Source organism: Tyto alba, unplaced genomic scaffold (assembly GCF_018691265.1).
Source record: "Tyto alba isolate M040663 unplaced genomic scaffold, T.alba_DEE_v4.0 Super-Scaffold_18, whole genome shotgun sequence".
Classification (NCBI taxonomy): Eukaryota; Metazoa; Chordata; class Aves; order Strigiformes; family Tytonidae; genus Tyto; species Tyto alba.
This window is the reverse complement of record NW_024881280.1, coordinates 30,692,970-30,707,476: the sequence shown is the minus strand read 5'-3', so window position 1 is coordinate 30,707,476 and position 14,507 is coordinate 30,692,970. Positions and strand designations below refer to the sequence as shown.

At 36.7% G+C, this 14,507-nt stretch overlaps 1 protein-coding gene across 10 annotated transcripts in view; it reads right to left on the bottom strand.

The window, feature by feature from the left end:
• Nucleotides 1-14,507, bottom strand: part of DGLUCY (D-glutamate cyclase) — a 48,924-nt gene that overhangs the window by 18,111 nt on the left and 16,306 nt on the right. For all 10 annotated transcript variants that reach the window (XM_042791028.1, XM_042791030.1, XM_033010537.2 and 7 more), the window contains 7 exons: nucleotides 12,829-12,904; nucleotides 9,314-9,425; nucleotides 6,782-6,935; nucleotides 5,890-6,088; nucleotides 4,124-4,274; nucleotides 2,454-2,576; nucleotides 24-221 (listed from right to left, as the gene is read on the bottom strand). In XM_042791028.1, the coding sequence (XP_042646962.1) occupies nucleotides 24-221; nucleotides 2,454-2,576; nucleotides 4,124-4,274; nucleotides 5,890-6,088; nucleotides 6,782-6,935; nucleotides 9,314-9,416 (928 nt within the window). In that variant the 5' untranslated portion in view covers nucleotides 9,417-9,425; nucleotides 12,829-12,904. The remainder of the gene's footprint in view (nucleotides 1-23; nucleotides 222-2,453; nucleotides 2,577-4,123; nucleotides 4,275-5,889; nucleotides 6,089-6,781; nucleotides 6,936-9,313; nucleotides 9,426-12,828; nucleotides 12,905-14,507) is intronic.

Here is a 14,507-nt window from a genome sequence, read left to right as displayed (position 1 = left end):
AGGAAGAGAGTTTTTGTTTTTACCTGGATCTATTCCAATTAGGGTCTCCAGAGTCTTTATCTTTTGGGCTGCTTCTGCTGACACAATACTATAATGCAGAGGATCTTGAGAAATGCAGTGGACTTGTGGGACTACTCTTGAGGATCTGACTGTGACACTCTCGTTCTTTAGGTCAGTAATGAACATGCAGCCAGGAGAATGAGTAAAAGCTAACGGAGCTCCTAAAATGGGTGAAAAAACTTCAATTAAACACACTGTTATTGCAATACACTGAAATATCAGAATGATAAAATCACAAAAAGCTATTTAATTGAACAACACAGAGTCCCTGCCTGACGACACAGATCCTAAAAACAGGTGATATTTTAGGTTACACTGCAGCAGTTAATACACTTTGAGAAAGGAAAGTATGCATGTACATTGGAAAATGTTTTCACTTTCAGAAAGCTCATGCGGGTAGTTGAGATCAGCTTTTTCTATGATCTCCTCTTTGGTATAAACTTGAAGCAACTTAGGAACTGAACACTGGTATCCTCCAACAAAGGCTGTCAGGAAATGGCACTGGGGTTTGACATGCATGAAGAAACTAGTGCATTGACCTAAGAACAAGTTAATGTTTAAGTTTGCACGGTGTCTTGGCAATATTGTTTTCATAAGAATAATTTTCTAGGTTCTAGAGTGCTGCTGGAAGCTACAGTGTCTCTCTTATACCTTTGAATATCCTTGTAACAGTGATACGACAAAGCTATCAACTCCTGCCTGCTGGCTAGCAATAGTCCTTTATCAGATTAAGAAAATGGGGACTAGCATTTCTGCACAGTGTTTTATTGACCTCGCTAGGAGATCTACGGACTAGCAAGGAATAATGGCAAAAGGTGACCCGTAAGCCTTAGCAAAGGGAATCAGAGTAGCACCTAAATCCCTGGTGAACTGCAAGGTTATTTAGACCTGACAGCATAGTAGTTCCCTAAACTGAAAATATTTGCTGTCTTTATACTAATTTCAGAAGTCTTGATATAGATCATACTTGATTTGGCAAGATTGATACGTTGTTGGAAAAATCACAACTGGTATACTTAAAGAATCAAAACTTTACTTTGTTGGGATGGTGAAAAGGAAGGAGATATTTCTTTAACAAGTACATATGTGCTTGGTCTGTGCTAGATCTGTTGGGAGTCTATGGCTAGTAATCTAAAAGCAGATGGGGAACATGGTTGTTGAGGTTTAATATACCTCACCAACCGATGTGAGTAGACAGTATTTTTTGTGAGAAGCTAGCAGATTCTAGCTAGTTCCCAGAATGCATTAATGACAACTGGTTTTAATACAGAAAATGGAGAAATAAACAAAAGTGAAATCCGTTCCAGGCAAAGGCAGGATAGACAGCTGCTTTGAGCAACAGATTGCAGAGGGGTTGGCAAGTTTTTTCTCTCCCTGCAACAAGGATGCATGAGGAAGATGAACAAAAGTGCTGGAGAACACAGGAAAGAGAAGGATTTTCAGCTTGGATTGGGACTGGACAAAAGGGGTGGTATGTAAGAAAGAAAAAGAATTCTCTGCTCGTAGTGCTGAAAATATTTACAGCAGCTGTTGAGAGCAGTTTAGATCAACATCTGTAGGGAACCACAAGGACGTAGCAGATCCTGCAAGGGGAGAAGGACGAAGCAGATGACCTCCCAAGGCTCTCCCAGTTATACTGCCTACGATTATTAAGCTTCTTTTTCAGTAAGAGCTAAAGTATGAGATTTCATTCCACAACAGTGATTTAGAGCAGTATATAATACTGTCACTATGGTTTAGTTGCATTTTCTTGCCCTTTGTGCTCATGCCTGTTATAAATGACTGGATAAAGTGCAGAACAGCTCTGTGCAGAGCAAAAAGTTTCATTTATGTAAAGTGTGTCACACTTACTTCATTTTAGAACAAAACCTAGAAGCTCAAAATTCTCATGACACAATTATGAACTCTTTTCCAGGGCAATCGATTTGCTAGCTTTTGACAACATTTTCTAAAGACTTCTGGCTGCTGTTTCTTTTCTTTTTTTTTTTTCCTCCCCTTTAATATTGTTTTATTGCAATATAATACAAAATATTATTTTAAAAGAAAGAAGCTTAAAAATTATTGTCTTTAAACTTCTAGTTTTTAATAATGCTTAAAAAAGATGTTTTGATGCTGCCAGAGCTTTAGATTTCTGCCTTTAAAGTACTCAAACAAAAGTGATGAAATTTCAGTAGGAACTTCCTTTAAGGTAGACTTGTATTTCACAATGGAAAATAGTCCTGCCAAAGGTTTTTTTGTTGTTTGGTTGGGGTGATTTTTAGCTCACCCTAAAATCAACCCTGCTAATTAGCCAACTCATTCAATCCACATTAAAAAAAAAAAAAAAAAAAAAAAAACAGAGAGAAAAAGAGATTGAAGGATAGCTTAGAAGAGTCTCCAAACATAGTACATACTGCAGTTGCTGACTGCTTCTACTGCTGTTACTCCACAGGCCCAAAACACTGGAATATCACCAGGGTAAAGGTGAACTGGATCTCCATAGTCTGGTTTGGAAAGATCTTGTATTCCCAGCAGACCTGGAATTGATTAAAAATTAAATCAGGAGAGATTCCAATTAAGCAGTACTACTGCAAAGCCTGGGGGCTGCACCCCAAACATCATTCAATGGCACTGAGCCTGGATTGCAACAGTGGCAAGTCCCCCTGAAGTGGCATATTTAGTTTGCCTTTCAGTTCGTGTCCCCAGAACCTGAGCTGACTTCTTTTCCCTTTTTGTAGTTGATGACATCAGTAAAAATGTATTCACTTTATTTCTGCAACAAAATACAACCTAGATGTGGATGCTGAGTTTCCAAGTTGTTATAAATCTTTCCTATCAACAGAAGAATTATATTTGTAACACTGGCACACAATAATAAATAACTGCAATGCAAAATGGGTTTGTTCTAGAACACATTTTCGACTGTTTTAGCTTCCTATGTTCTTTAGCTAGAGAAATGAGAAAGTGCTCTTTTACCTCTCTGGGTTAGGTAACTACATCTCACTCTTACCCAGCTTTCACTGATTTGTCTTTTGCTTTCTTCTAACACCTACTTATAATATTCTGGGTCATTCTATGCACTTGCTGTCTTCCCTTGGTTTTAAATTCTTCAGAGGCTTTAATATACCACTGTCTTTTCTGGAAATACTTTATATAAACCATATATATACAATAATTCACTATTTTCTGTTAAAAATAAATAAATAGTGGAGACCCTCACTTGCCCAAACATCTTGTTGCTCTATTCAAAGTAACATCTTATTACTAGTTCCTCAGATTTCAGCACTCAGACCAAATATATTCCCAGGGTATACGGTTAAGCAATGGCATCTCCTTCCCTGTTCTGCAATGTGATCCCTCTGTGTATGCAGCCCATGAATCTACTGATCAACAAATTTCTGTCAGCAGAGGGGATTTTTTTTCTTTTATTGTGATCTACCTTCATCTTACAGATGTGTGTTTGATTTTGTTCTTTTCCAAACAGGCTCTGGGTTATATTTTTTTTTTTTTTTTCAGTTTTCCCTTGCAAAGAATAGGCCTATACTTGTTTGAGCTGGGTTTTTTGAAAAAATATATTCTTGTCATATTTATATTTATTCTCTCTTAAGTGTTGTGCTCAATGTATTCTATTTCAGTACTTTTAAAAATAATTCAGTATTTACTTTCACAGTACTCCACTAAGACACAAAATGTATCCACACATACTTCTCCTCATGCTGTCAATCATTGCTACCCTGTTACTGCAAACTCTGACAGCAAGGAAATATTCACATATAAATGAAACTGCATACATTTTAGAAAAATGTGATTACACTTTTTTACCAAAACCACCCCTGCCATATAACTTATCTATATCAGACAATTATCTTTTATCCAAGAAATCTCTGTGTTGAGCTCATTCAAAACCATTCTTTTTTTTTTTTTTCTTTTTTTTTTTTAAATTCAGGTTTGTGACCATTAGAAAGGATTAGAACATAATTAATGTACTGGTGCAGGTATTTCAGTCCTACCACTTCCCATGGCCCCCCTCTTCATTTTTATACACAGTAAAGTGCATGGAGAGAGTAAAATGAAAAACACTGACCAGGGTCACCTATGTGAATTGGTGCTCCATGGGCTTCTTTTAATTCCGATGTTGCTAGCACAGCTGCTTCCAGTTTGCTTTCAGGAATAGGTCTCATGGTGACTACTAAGTTGCAGCAAAAAGTAGAAACGCTGTAGCAAGGGACTGCTGTCTGGCAGTTCAAAAGAATCCAAGGTGTTAGCAGGAATATGGAATAGTACTTCTAAAGTATTAGAAGAAATAAGTCTAAAACCTTGAGTTTAGAAAGGTCACACACTAACATTCATTTAAAAATCCTTTTAAACAAAACTTTCTTAGCATCCCCCCCCCTTTTTTTTTTTCTTTGGTAAGATTCAGCAGTGCAGGAATGAAACATTCCATCCTTAAGCTTCTTCATATTGATCACTAAAATTTTCAACATTATGCATTTCTTGCTTCAGTACATGTCGCATAGAGTGTGGTGAGCTCAGTGCATTCTGCATATTGTTGGAAAACGACGGTGTGCTCCCTGTACAGAAAGGGAAAAAGCTAACAAAAAGTACCACACCGTGATGAATCTGCTTGGTCCAAACTGACCCTCTGTATTTGATTCAGGGGAGCTACAGCGCTCTGTAACACCCACGGGTCAGGAACCCCTGCTGCTGCCAGCACCCACTTCTACAGAAGCAGCATGCCAGTTCCACACATCCAAAATCTTTTGTGCCTCTAGAAAGGTTCTGTGGAATTCATCATCCTCACCAACTGGGATGCTGGAGCACCTTTTCTATTCAGAAATAAAGCAGTCAGACTTTTCAGAACAAATTGTCTGATATCAAAGTTGCATCTAAACATAAGCAAGATAGGTAGACAGCTAGAGCTGTACAGAACATGTTCATTAACAATCTTTATAATAAAAATCATACCTGTCACTGAAGAAACACACTGTACAGTTCTTTACAGTATCGATGTGCTATAAACTATGAAATTTTCCTATTTCTGAAACGTTATAAGCAGATACATAGTTGTACTCTTTTCCTTTAAGCTTGGTACAAAGACTCGGGTATGAGACACATTTGAGCCTTCACTTTGACCAGGAATATAGCAAAAAGATTGTTGTTTTCAGTGTTATTGTTTCACAATAACCTTTGTCTAGTAGAACAGCAGCCAAACTAAATGAAAAAGGCATGCAGATGTGTACCTAAGTGTTCTTAATATTAACGGGCCTACCTACTGGAGCCAGAATTATTCTAGGACTTCTGCAGACATTAAAATCTGCATTATAAACTTGCTGAGCACAGTTAGAGTTTTCAGTGCCTCGGTAGATACCTCAAGTATTTGGGAACATCTTCTGTCCCAGAGGTCTGGGTTTGTAGCAAATATGCAGTTTAAAGGCTCTACTGTCACAAGAAAAATCCAAAATGTGGCTGTTAGGCAGAAGAAGCTGTTACTGTCATGGCTCATAAAATGAATATTCCTACTGCAAGCCAGAGCTGGTATGGTGAGCAGGACACGTATGAAGGCTGTACAAATGAAATGGCTGCTACAGCACACAGGGAAAATCTTTGTCACCATAAATGAATAAAAAAGCAGATTGGCCTCGTAGGAAGTTGACAAAACACTGAACTGAGGCTGGGCATATTTTACCCTGTATTTTTGCGCACTCAGGGCTAGCACATGCCTAAAGTTACTATGCAGGTAGGAAAAAAAGTTGATTTTGAGCAATAGTTATACACATATAATTTGAATATGGACAAATATTCAAAGGAAAAGTTACGACAAAGATTATATGTGTGTGTGTATATACCTACCTTATACATGCTTACATTACATTTTTGCTCAACATTTCTTAAGGGAATGCCAGCATTTTGGACTGCTTTTTCAAAAGAGAAGCTGCAGCCTAAATAAAAAGTCACCATGTCCTTAAGTTGCTCAGAATACTCCTTTAGGCTTTTCAGTGATCCAGTAAAAGCTCCATACTCATATATTCTGTACTGTAGACAGTCAGTTCTACATGAAATAATAAGTTATTGCAAATTTAGCATATTTTTTTTGAAAGCAAGGTGAATTGTTTGAATTTACATTAACTCAGTATCAAACAAAATACAGGCTACTAGTATATAGCCTTCTATGGCCATTTCTTTTCTTTCTGAGTAACAATGAAACAAACATATGCAAAATCCCCATAACACCTTATTCTGCACAAAACCAAGCCAGTAAGCAGAACATGTTAGAGTTCGGTATTTTTTAGGCTTTACAGGTAAATATGTATCTTGTCTCAGGGCTTCAAAAATTAGGGAGCTGGTTTAAGTCTTGCTTTTCGTGTTTACTACAGGAGTACATCTTTCAAATTTCAGAGTCTCTACAAATGTCACGTGGTCACCACGCCGTTGTTACTACTAAATAAAAGGCAAACCCCTGTTACTTATTTTGCAGCCTGATCCAGCAGAATTATTTAGAAATCATACAAAATTTTATCTTTTCACTAGAGAAATACTCGTAATACTGACAATTATCATAACATGTGTCTCAGGAACAAGACAATCAGGCTGTTATGTGTAGTTTTCATTCAGAGGTATAACTCCAAGGAGAGAAACTTGTTCAAAATGTGCAGCGGAGTAAGCAGGCTGCTGCCTGAAACCCTTCTAATCCCTACCAGCATTCACTGCAGAACTTTGAGAAGCAGAGTTGGTCTGTAGTTACCTGATATCCGAATCTCTACTCAGAGAAGGACATTTCCAATCACCTGGTTTACTTCTGTACAGCAGTGGCAGGGGTCCATCATTTGCACGGCAAAACTTCTCAAAGTCATCAGCCAGGGACTTGTGCAAAATCACAATGTTGGCCTGTTTATAGCCTGAAATTGTGGAAAGTAGGAGTGACTGGTTACTAATTCAGCTTTTTGTTTGTGAAACAATAACTTTCCTGTATGTATTTCTTTAGATGGCCTATAAAAAATTACCTGAAGGAAATTTTTAATTCAGAACTCCATAATTAAATTAAATAACGTCTGGAATTTTTTTAAAAGTCATAGCTAGATGTACTTTGCATGTGAAGTTGTTCACAGATAAAATAGTTGGCAGACATGGGTAATGCTAGATTATGAATACAGCTTACTTACTTTAATAAACATTTCTATGAGCTTATATATAAACATAATTTATTACCTAACCTGGGAAATTAGTATTCTACAGGAAAATGCTTTACTTTGCAAATGTTAGCACAGAGCAAAAGAAAGGCTATTGCATACCACACTTTCACCATTTATTTTTTTTCATTTAGTACTGAGCTATAAATCATGGCCAGTCCAACAGTAAACTCCTGATATCTCGACATGTTGCCCATTCTTCAGAGTTTGTTCGCTATGGAATTTTACTGTGGGCTGCAGTTAAACAGACAATTACAGCTCAGGAATAAACTCTTGCCTGTCACAATGTATCTCAGTCATTTCTACTATTTTTGATTTTAAAAACTAAAATGAACGGAACTGCTACATGTTCTTCACTTGTAATCAACTTTGATTTAAAAGGTTGTTGACTACTACCATGCAATAGCTTCTAAAGACATTAACAGTTTTGCAACGAATATCAATGAAGAAAGCTCACATTTATTTAGCAAAAATTTATTTTTTAAACAGTTGTTAATACCAATGCCATTTTGATTTTCCTGCATGTAAATACCAGCTGTTCAATCACAGAGAGACAATTTGGAGTCCAACTATTCTGTGGCATACAAAACCGCCAATTAACAGTCCCTAATTCTTGCCTTGATACTGTCTTGAAGAGTTATCACTGTGTCTCAGACCAGACAGGTGAGTAAGAGGCTGCATAGAAGCTCTCACTTTCTTAAATACTGTGGTGGTCTGTCAGCCAAGAGGCATTTAGCTGAAATCAATGATCTGCCTTAAAAGGCTGTAGAAAATCAGCCAAATTTTACTCTCGACCAAAGCTGACAAAGAAATCAAAAGATAAAATTACATTCCTGATCGAAAAATGTAAAGCAAAGGCTGAAGTAAGCATGTATTTGCATACTGAATGTGCCCACAAACTGCTCTCTTGGGAGTACTCAGCACAAAAATTCATTTTATTACTAGCAGAAGTTACTAAATACAGAAACAGTTTCTTGCTAAATACAGAAATACATTTTTGTTAAATAAACATACTAAATTTACCCTTGAATAAAAGTGCTACAGTCAGTTACCCCTCAACTTCATTCCCTTCTGTCCATATGAGATCCACAGGCACTTTCTACTTTGCTGGCGATGTTCACAAATTCTTAAAATTATGGTTTTAGTCAGTGCGTTCAACTCGGACAACTCTGAATTTACAATACCTAGTCACAGCTGACAGACTGACTCTGCAGGTAACTTTCAGGTATTCCATAAACTCGGGAAGGTTCATTATAACACTTTGACAACTTCATTGCTCCTACTGATAACTATCCCAGCTTTCTTTATAGATGAAAAAATATTTTTCCCTTCCCATATCTTCTTATGTATATGCTTGCATTATATATCCATCATTATGCATATATTCACAAGCAATGTTAGTGAAGCTGGGCATGCTGATCAACCCATGCATTAATTCAACACACCCATGTCCCAGTTCAGAAAAGTTTAGGAAAAGCTTTTAATTTCTTTGGTGGATGACAACGAATTCAGTTATTTAAGTATAAAACTATTTTCAATCTCTCCCTTATAATTCCCAGTCTTGCTGAGTCAGTAATTTCCAACTTCTGCAACAATTGAAGCAGAAAACCACTTCTGTAACAATAAGTCTCTAATTCTTCCCCAAAGTGTATCCAATGAAATAAGTAAAGCAAGGTCTCTGTGAAGAACATAGTAAATCATCCTACAAATGTGATAATAACATATGCAAGAAAATCCAGATTCAGTAAAGATTTTTCAAATATTTTCTGCATCTGTAATTCCTCAATGACATAACTGGGAGCTGAGTGATGCGCTGCAAACGTTGAAAACAAAGTCCGTGTACTTCACACAGGTCGGATGATATATTTTCTCTGATGTTGCTTTATGATTTAAGAACATAGTGTCAGATGCTTACAATGTGACTTCAGAAACACCCAAGTGACTTGAGAACATAAGTCAACATTTTCTTATGTTTTACTTCAGTGCTTTTGATATTTCTACATTCCGTCACAACCAAAAAAAAAGAAAACCCATAGATATGAATCTAAACTGGAGTCACTTTTGCACTTAGATTTAGGTTTACTTACCCTCTGCCATTCCAGAAGTATTACTAATACTAAGTCTGTTGCATCGAATTATTCTTCTTAGCACATGGGGAAGGAGAGATTTCAAGCCTCCTGTCAAAAACATCTCTTCAGCCTTAACAGGAAGATAATTATAAATTTAAACACAAAGCATATTTATTTTTTTGACATTTTAAATTCTGATTTGCTGGAGAAGTTAGCTTAAGTTTCTTCCTTGTGCTCCACCAAAGTTATTATCATTGGGAAGATCTAAGTTATAACCCAAAAGACAGATCCAAGCCAAGAGGTTATTTCACTGACATTTTATGACTAAATGCAAACTGAATTTTTCAATAAACTATCCAGACATGCGCTTTAACATTCAGGAAAAAATGCAAAGTTTTGCTGGCCTGTAATGTAAGAAGCAGATTTCTTTCCTCCCTGACAAATATTAATTTCCTGGAGTATTCTCTTGTCTAAAATGCATTGTAACTTTAAATTTGTAAAAGCACAAATGGGTTAACGTACCAAGCTATAATCTGTAGTGTTACTGCTCTGTTCAAAATGCTTTTAGACAATTAGCAATGCAACCCTCTGGTAAAGAGAGAACCATATTCAGAAAATGTAATTTTAATACATTCCACAGGTATTATACTTTTCAAATATTAGTTATATAGAAGTGAATACTCCTGTGGCTATTATTCCACTGGGAAAGCAGTCATACAGATGTTTAAGTCACTTGTACAATCTGGAGTAGGAACAGAAATAAGTATGCTAGTTACAATCAGTATCTAACTCTTTTTACATCTTTTGGAGATTTAAAATATCTTTTTTTCTGCAATCTAGTCAAAGTTTCCCCTCAACCTACATTACATAATAAATAAAAAGGGTTTATTACATCACTATTAGGAAAAAGTAAAAGATAGCTCAGGGTAAACTAATAACTTGGCTGCTTATGATTTTAACCTTGGTCACTTTTAAAGAAACTGATCTATCCTCCAAGTAATCAAAGTACCAACCTCCAAGTTTTTCTTTAATTCAGAAGAAGCCATTCTTGATGTAATTCATACGAAGTAATAAATACGATAGAAGCTGTGCTGCTCTTTTTAAAAGATGCCAGTAAATTAATGTACAATGAGATGTTACAACCTTCTAGCAAAAGTTAACTTTTCTGTTAGAGGTCCACAGTTTTTGTACGATAACTATGATAGTGCAAAGTTTCACTCTCACAGTGTAGTGGAGTACAAGTGAAGCACTTTATTGTGAAAACTTACACCTCTGAGCAACTCAATCCTCAATTGACTTGAAGTAAGAGCAGTGTTATGTTTTGACTGAAATTACACTCTCACCATAGGTTGTCTGTCCAAAATGTTTCCCAAAGGTTGTAGAATTCTGAGAGGTTAAATTGAGTGCACTGAAATTTAGAGTCAGCTTTGTATCTATTCTTAATTCTGAGAAATTTATATAACACTGTCACCTAAAATAAATCAGTCTGTTTTTTTTTTTTTCTGAACTCTGACTACTTTCTAACACATCTTTTTGATTTTTACATTATCACTCTGTATACTGCATAAAAAATAGTCTTCACTGCAAAATCATGAACAATTCCAAACACACATTTTAAAGATAACAAGAAATTTGATTTAGAAAAGTAGCTGAGCTCTAATCCAAGCCTATAAGTGTCAGTTTAAGAGACATTATTCTTACTGTAATAAGAATTTCTAACACCAGTCTGGAATTATTAATTCAAGAGGTTTCAAGTTAAATACAGTGATCCTAATAAAAAACTCCAGATGTATTCATTAGGTCCCTTCAGGAATTCTCATTCTTTTGGGAATTGTTTTTTTCACAAATTCAGGATTGTTTTTATTTCTGAGCATCTTTGAAATGATCTAAATCATCCATAGGATTAATGGCCTTAAGAACTCCTAGCTTACCTGGATTTGAAAGACAGTCTAAAGTTCAGGAAACTAGTTTGGGACAAAAGCTGTTTTCAGCTAGGTATTTTATCACAAATGTCTCGGTCTGATGTTGGGCAAGCCTGATTCTCCCCTCATAAAGTGTGTGCCCAGTAGCAGAAATGGAAGTACCTGTAAGATTTTATCAGCAAACATTTAGGGCCCTAAAAGTTTTAGGTTCATATGACAGCAAGGGGCTAAGAAGCTACAAGACTGTGAATATCAGTAGTGCCAAAATGTTGGCTGTAAGTACCTTACAGAAACACTTGAGCTGTGGTTCCTATTTGTGAATGTGGCCCCTGGCTGCAAAGCCACATACACTCTTGATGACTGGTTAGGAAGTGAATAATTTAAACATTAACTTTGTGTAAATCAGACTGAATCATCTCTTTCAGATGAGAGGTAAAACTCACGTTATGACTATTTGCTATCACTCAGGTTCCTGTGTTGATTTTATAAAACTATAGGGAAAATCCGATAGGATTAACATTCTGAGTTATAACTTTAGACCACTGTATTTGCTGTACAATATCAGTAATAGATTATACTGCTGTTTTCCTTTATTAGTTCTTAATTTGGGTAGATGATAAAAACTGCTAGATGCTCATAGTAAAACCTGGCTTTTCCTATTTGACTTCCTCAGGAATGGCTAGCTTCTATGCAGTATGTTATTTCCCTATGCTAGGGGCATCATCAGGTTTAGATTCCCCAACCACCCCTAGGACCTCCTGGAAAATCGTCTGAGCCATTGTGACCGTGGCCTTTTTGGAATGACAGGGGAGAAGCACCAAGATAACTCAGGTCTTACAGCATCTCTTCCACTTTGCCCCATCAGGATGGCTAGTGAAGCGCACAGGCTGGCTTCGGGGAGCCCTTGAGCAGCACTCTTAACTAAACAGTCTGGTACAGCTGTTAATCAGCTATCAGGATCTGTCCCCTGGTAGAGGTTTTTCAACTCCTTTCATTTTGTTCTGAGCTAATTACTGTTTTCTGAAACTGTCACAGTTATCTGATGGGGCCATGTTGGATCATGATACAGATAAGGACAGGGTGCAAGATAAGTGTTAAAAAGCCTTTAAGAGAGGATGCTGACAGAGCTTATGAGATGGCTGTTGTGCCTGAGGTCATCCTATGCGGTTTCCCCTTACTAAGGGACCCTATGATCTGGCTTTCCAGTCTGGGTTGCCTTTAATGTAATGAACCTCTAAAGCAGAGACTAGATATAGTCCTGGGTAACCAGCATTTGAAAATCAGGTCATTTACTGGCTGCATAATGACAAACTTCATACGTAAAGCATCCACTCTGAAAAACCTTGTTCTAAGTCACGTCGCTCACATCAGACTCCCTGACTTACCAACAACCATACTGTAAAGCTTTGTAGCACTAAAGTGTCAAGAACACTCTTAACGAGCCTTTCTTAGACATTTGGTTCCACATTAGAAGCACAATAAACACATTTATTTTTAGAGATTTACATGAAAATTCAACTTACTTCATGCGTATTTTGATTTTTACATAGTGAACTTAAATGAATAAATATTAAAATATATTGCTGTCTGACACATTAAAATGGAACTTACCCACTATTGATTTGTGGGCACTACCATATCCTGAGCTGCACTTCCAGATCTTGACAAGGATGGTGAGGCTTCAAAGCTGGAAAGACATGGTAATGTACAAGAATGATCTATAAGAATGATGTAAGGAGCTGTGTGATCAGACAATGATGGCAGTATGGCATATGCCACATCAGTAGTTTAGAAAAATGAATCACCTTGTCAGAAATAATATTGTATTGAAATGACGTTAAATTAAACCGAGAAATATATTCAGGAAAAGCATTTATTTGCATTAAAGTGGCATTCAGGAAGTGTAGAAATGTACCAGCTTTGGTAAAAGTTCTAAACGGATCTTGGGTCTGGTTTTTATAAGTAACATAAAATTGTTAGGTGGCATCTTCATTTCGTATATATCTAGGTAGCACCACTCCTGTAGAGTTAAGCAGATACACACTACCCGACGAATTTGGCTCAGCTGATTTGCAAAATATCCCATTACCTAGAAAACAACAATTTTCAGGAAGGCCACATTTGGAGGGTGAATATTTTTTTATTCAGAAATTGTGATGAATTGTTGCCACGTGAAGCTCTCGGTCATTAACCATTTCTCCATGCTGTTCCCAGCACACCAGCTGAGTACGGGTGGCTGTGGGCAACGAGGTGCTCATCTCTGCTGAGGTGATTGGAACAGGACTGTTTCTGAGCCTTAATAATAACTGATTGTGAAGAATATGTTCTATTTCCCCTGAATCCCACAACTCATGCTAGGAAAAAGGCATGTTGAAAGGAATGTTACTTTATCCTGTTAAAAGATCCTGCTGCTCTCAAGAGGCGTACCCTTGCCTGTCATATCACTTTGAGATTCACTAGTTTCTATCCTTAAACCTGGTCTGGTAACAAAGGTAGTTACTGTATATCAAGGTAAGAGTTAAATATTCAACAGTAATGTTTGGGAAAAGTGACCAATACCATGCACCTTTGCCAAATAATCTGCAACCCACCATGAACCAAGAAAAATGCAGTTCCAGACAAGATTTAATAAAGAGGTTGCCTTGTCTTTCAGATGACTTGTATGATGGACAGTCTCTTTGCACCACCCTATTGTTTGCATGTCCCAGCCTATTTATTGTTTCCTCCCTCTTTCTTTTGTTGAAAAAGAAAGTGTGCTTCTCCTTCTGCATTTTTAATCCCTGAGCTCAGACCTCTATCTCCATAACTTCAAGCTTCCTTGGTTTGTCTGATTGCATCCTCTGGCAATATACAAGTTTGGAGGCCTTCTCTCCTCTCACTAGCTCTTTTTCATTTATATACTTGCTGTATCTCTCAACTGTACATTCAAGTCTCTCTCAATTTTCAACCTTAAATGAGCTTTTCCTGTTCTCAGTCTGAGACAGAATAATCTAACTTTGGAAATCATAAAATACAATAAATGCAAAAATGGTTTCCTAGACTTGTAAGATGCAGACTCTTCTGAACCTCAATATCTGTGCTTATATGTAGATATATATATATATATATCCTCTTTTAATATTACAGATAGGCTTGGATTAAGCATAGTTTTTCTAATTTCCTCCTTAATTTTTGACGTTGGAACCACCACTAGCCTTGCAAAGTTATGTATCTTTACATTAAATTGTTGACTGAGCAATAGTTTATAAAGCATTTTTATAATCTGCAGAGCATAATCTCTTTAGAGAAAA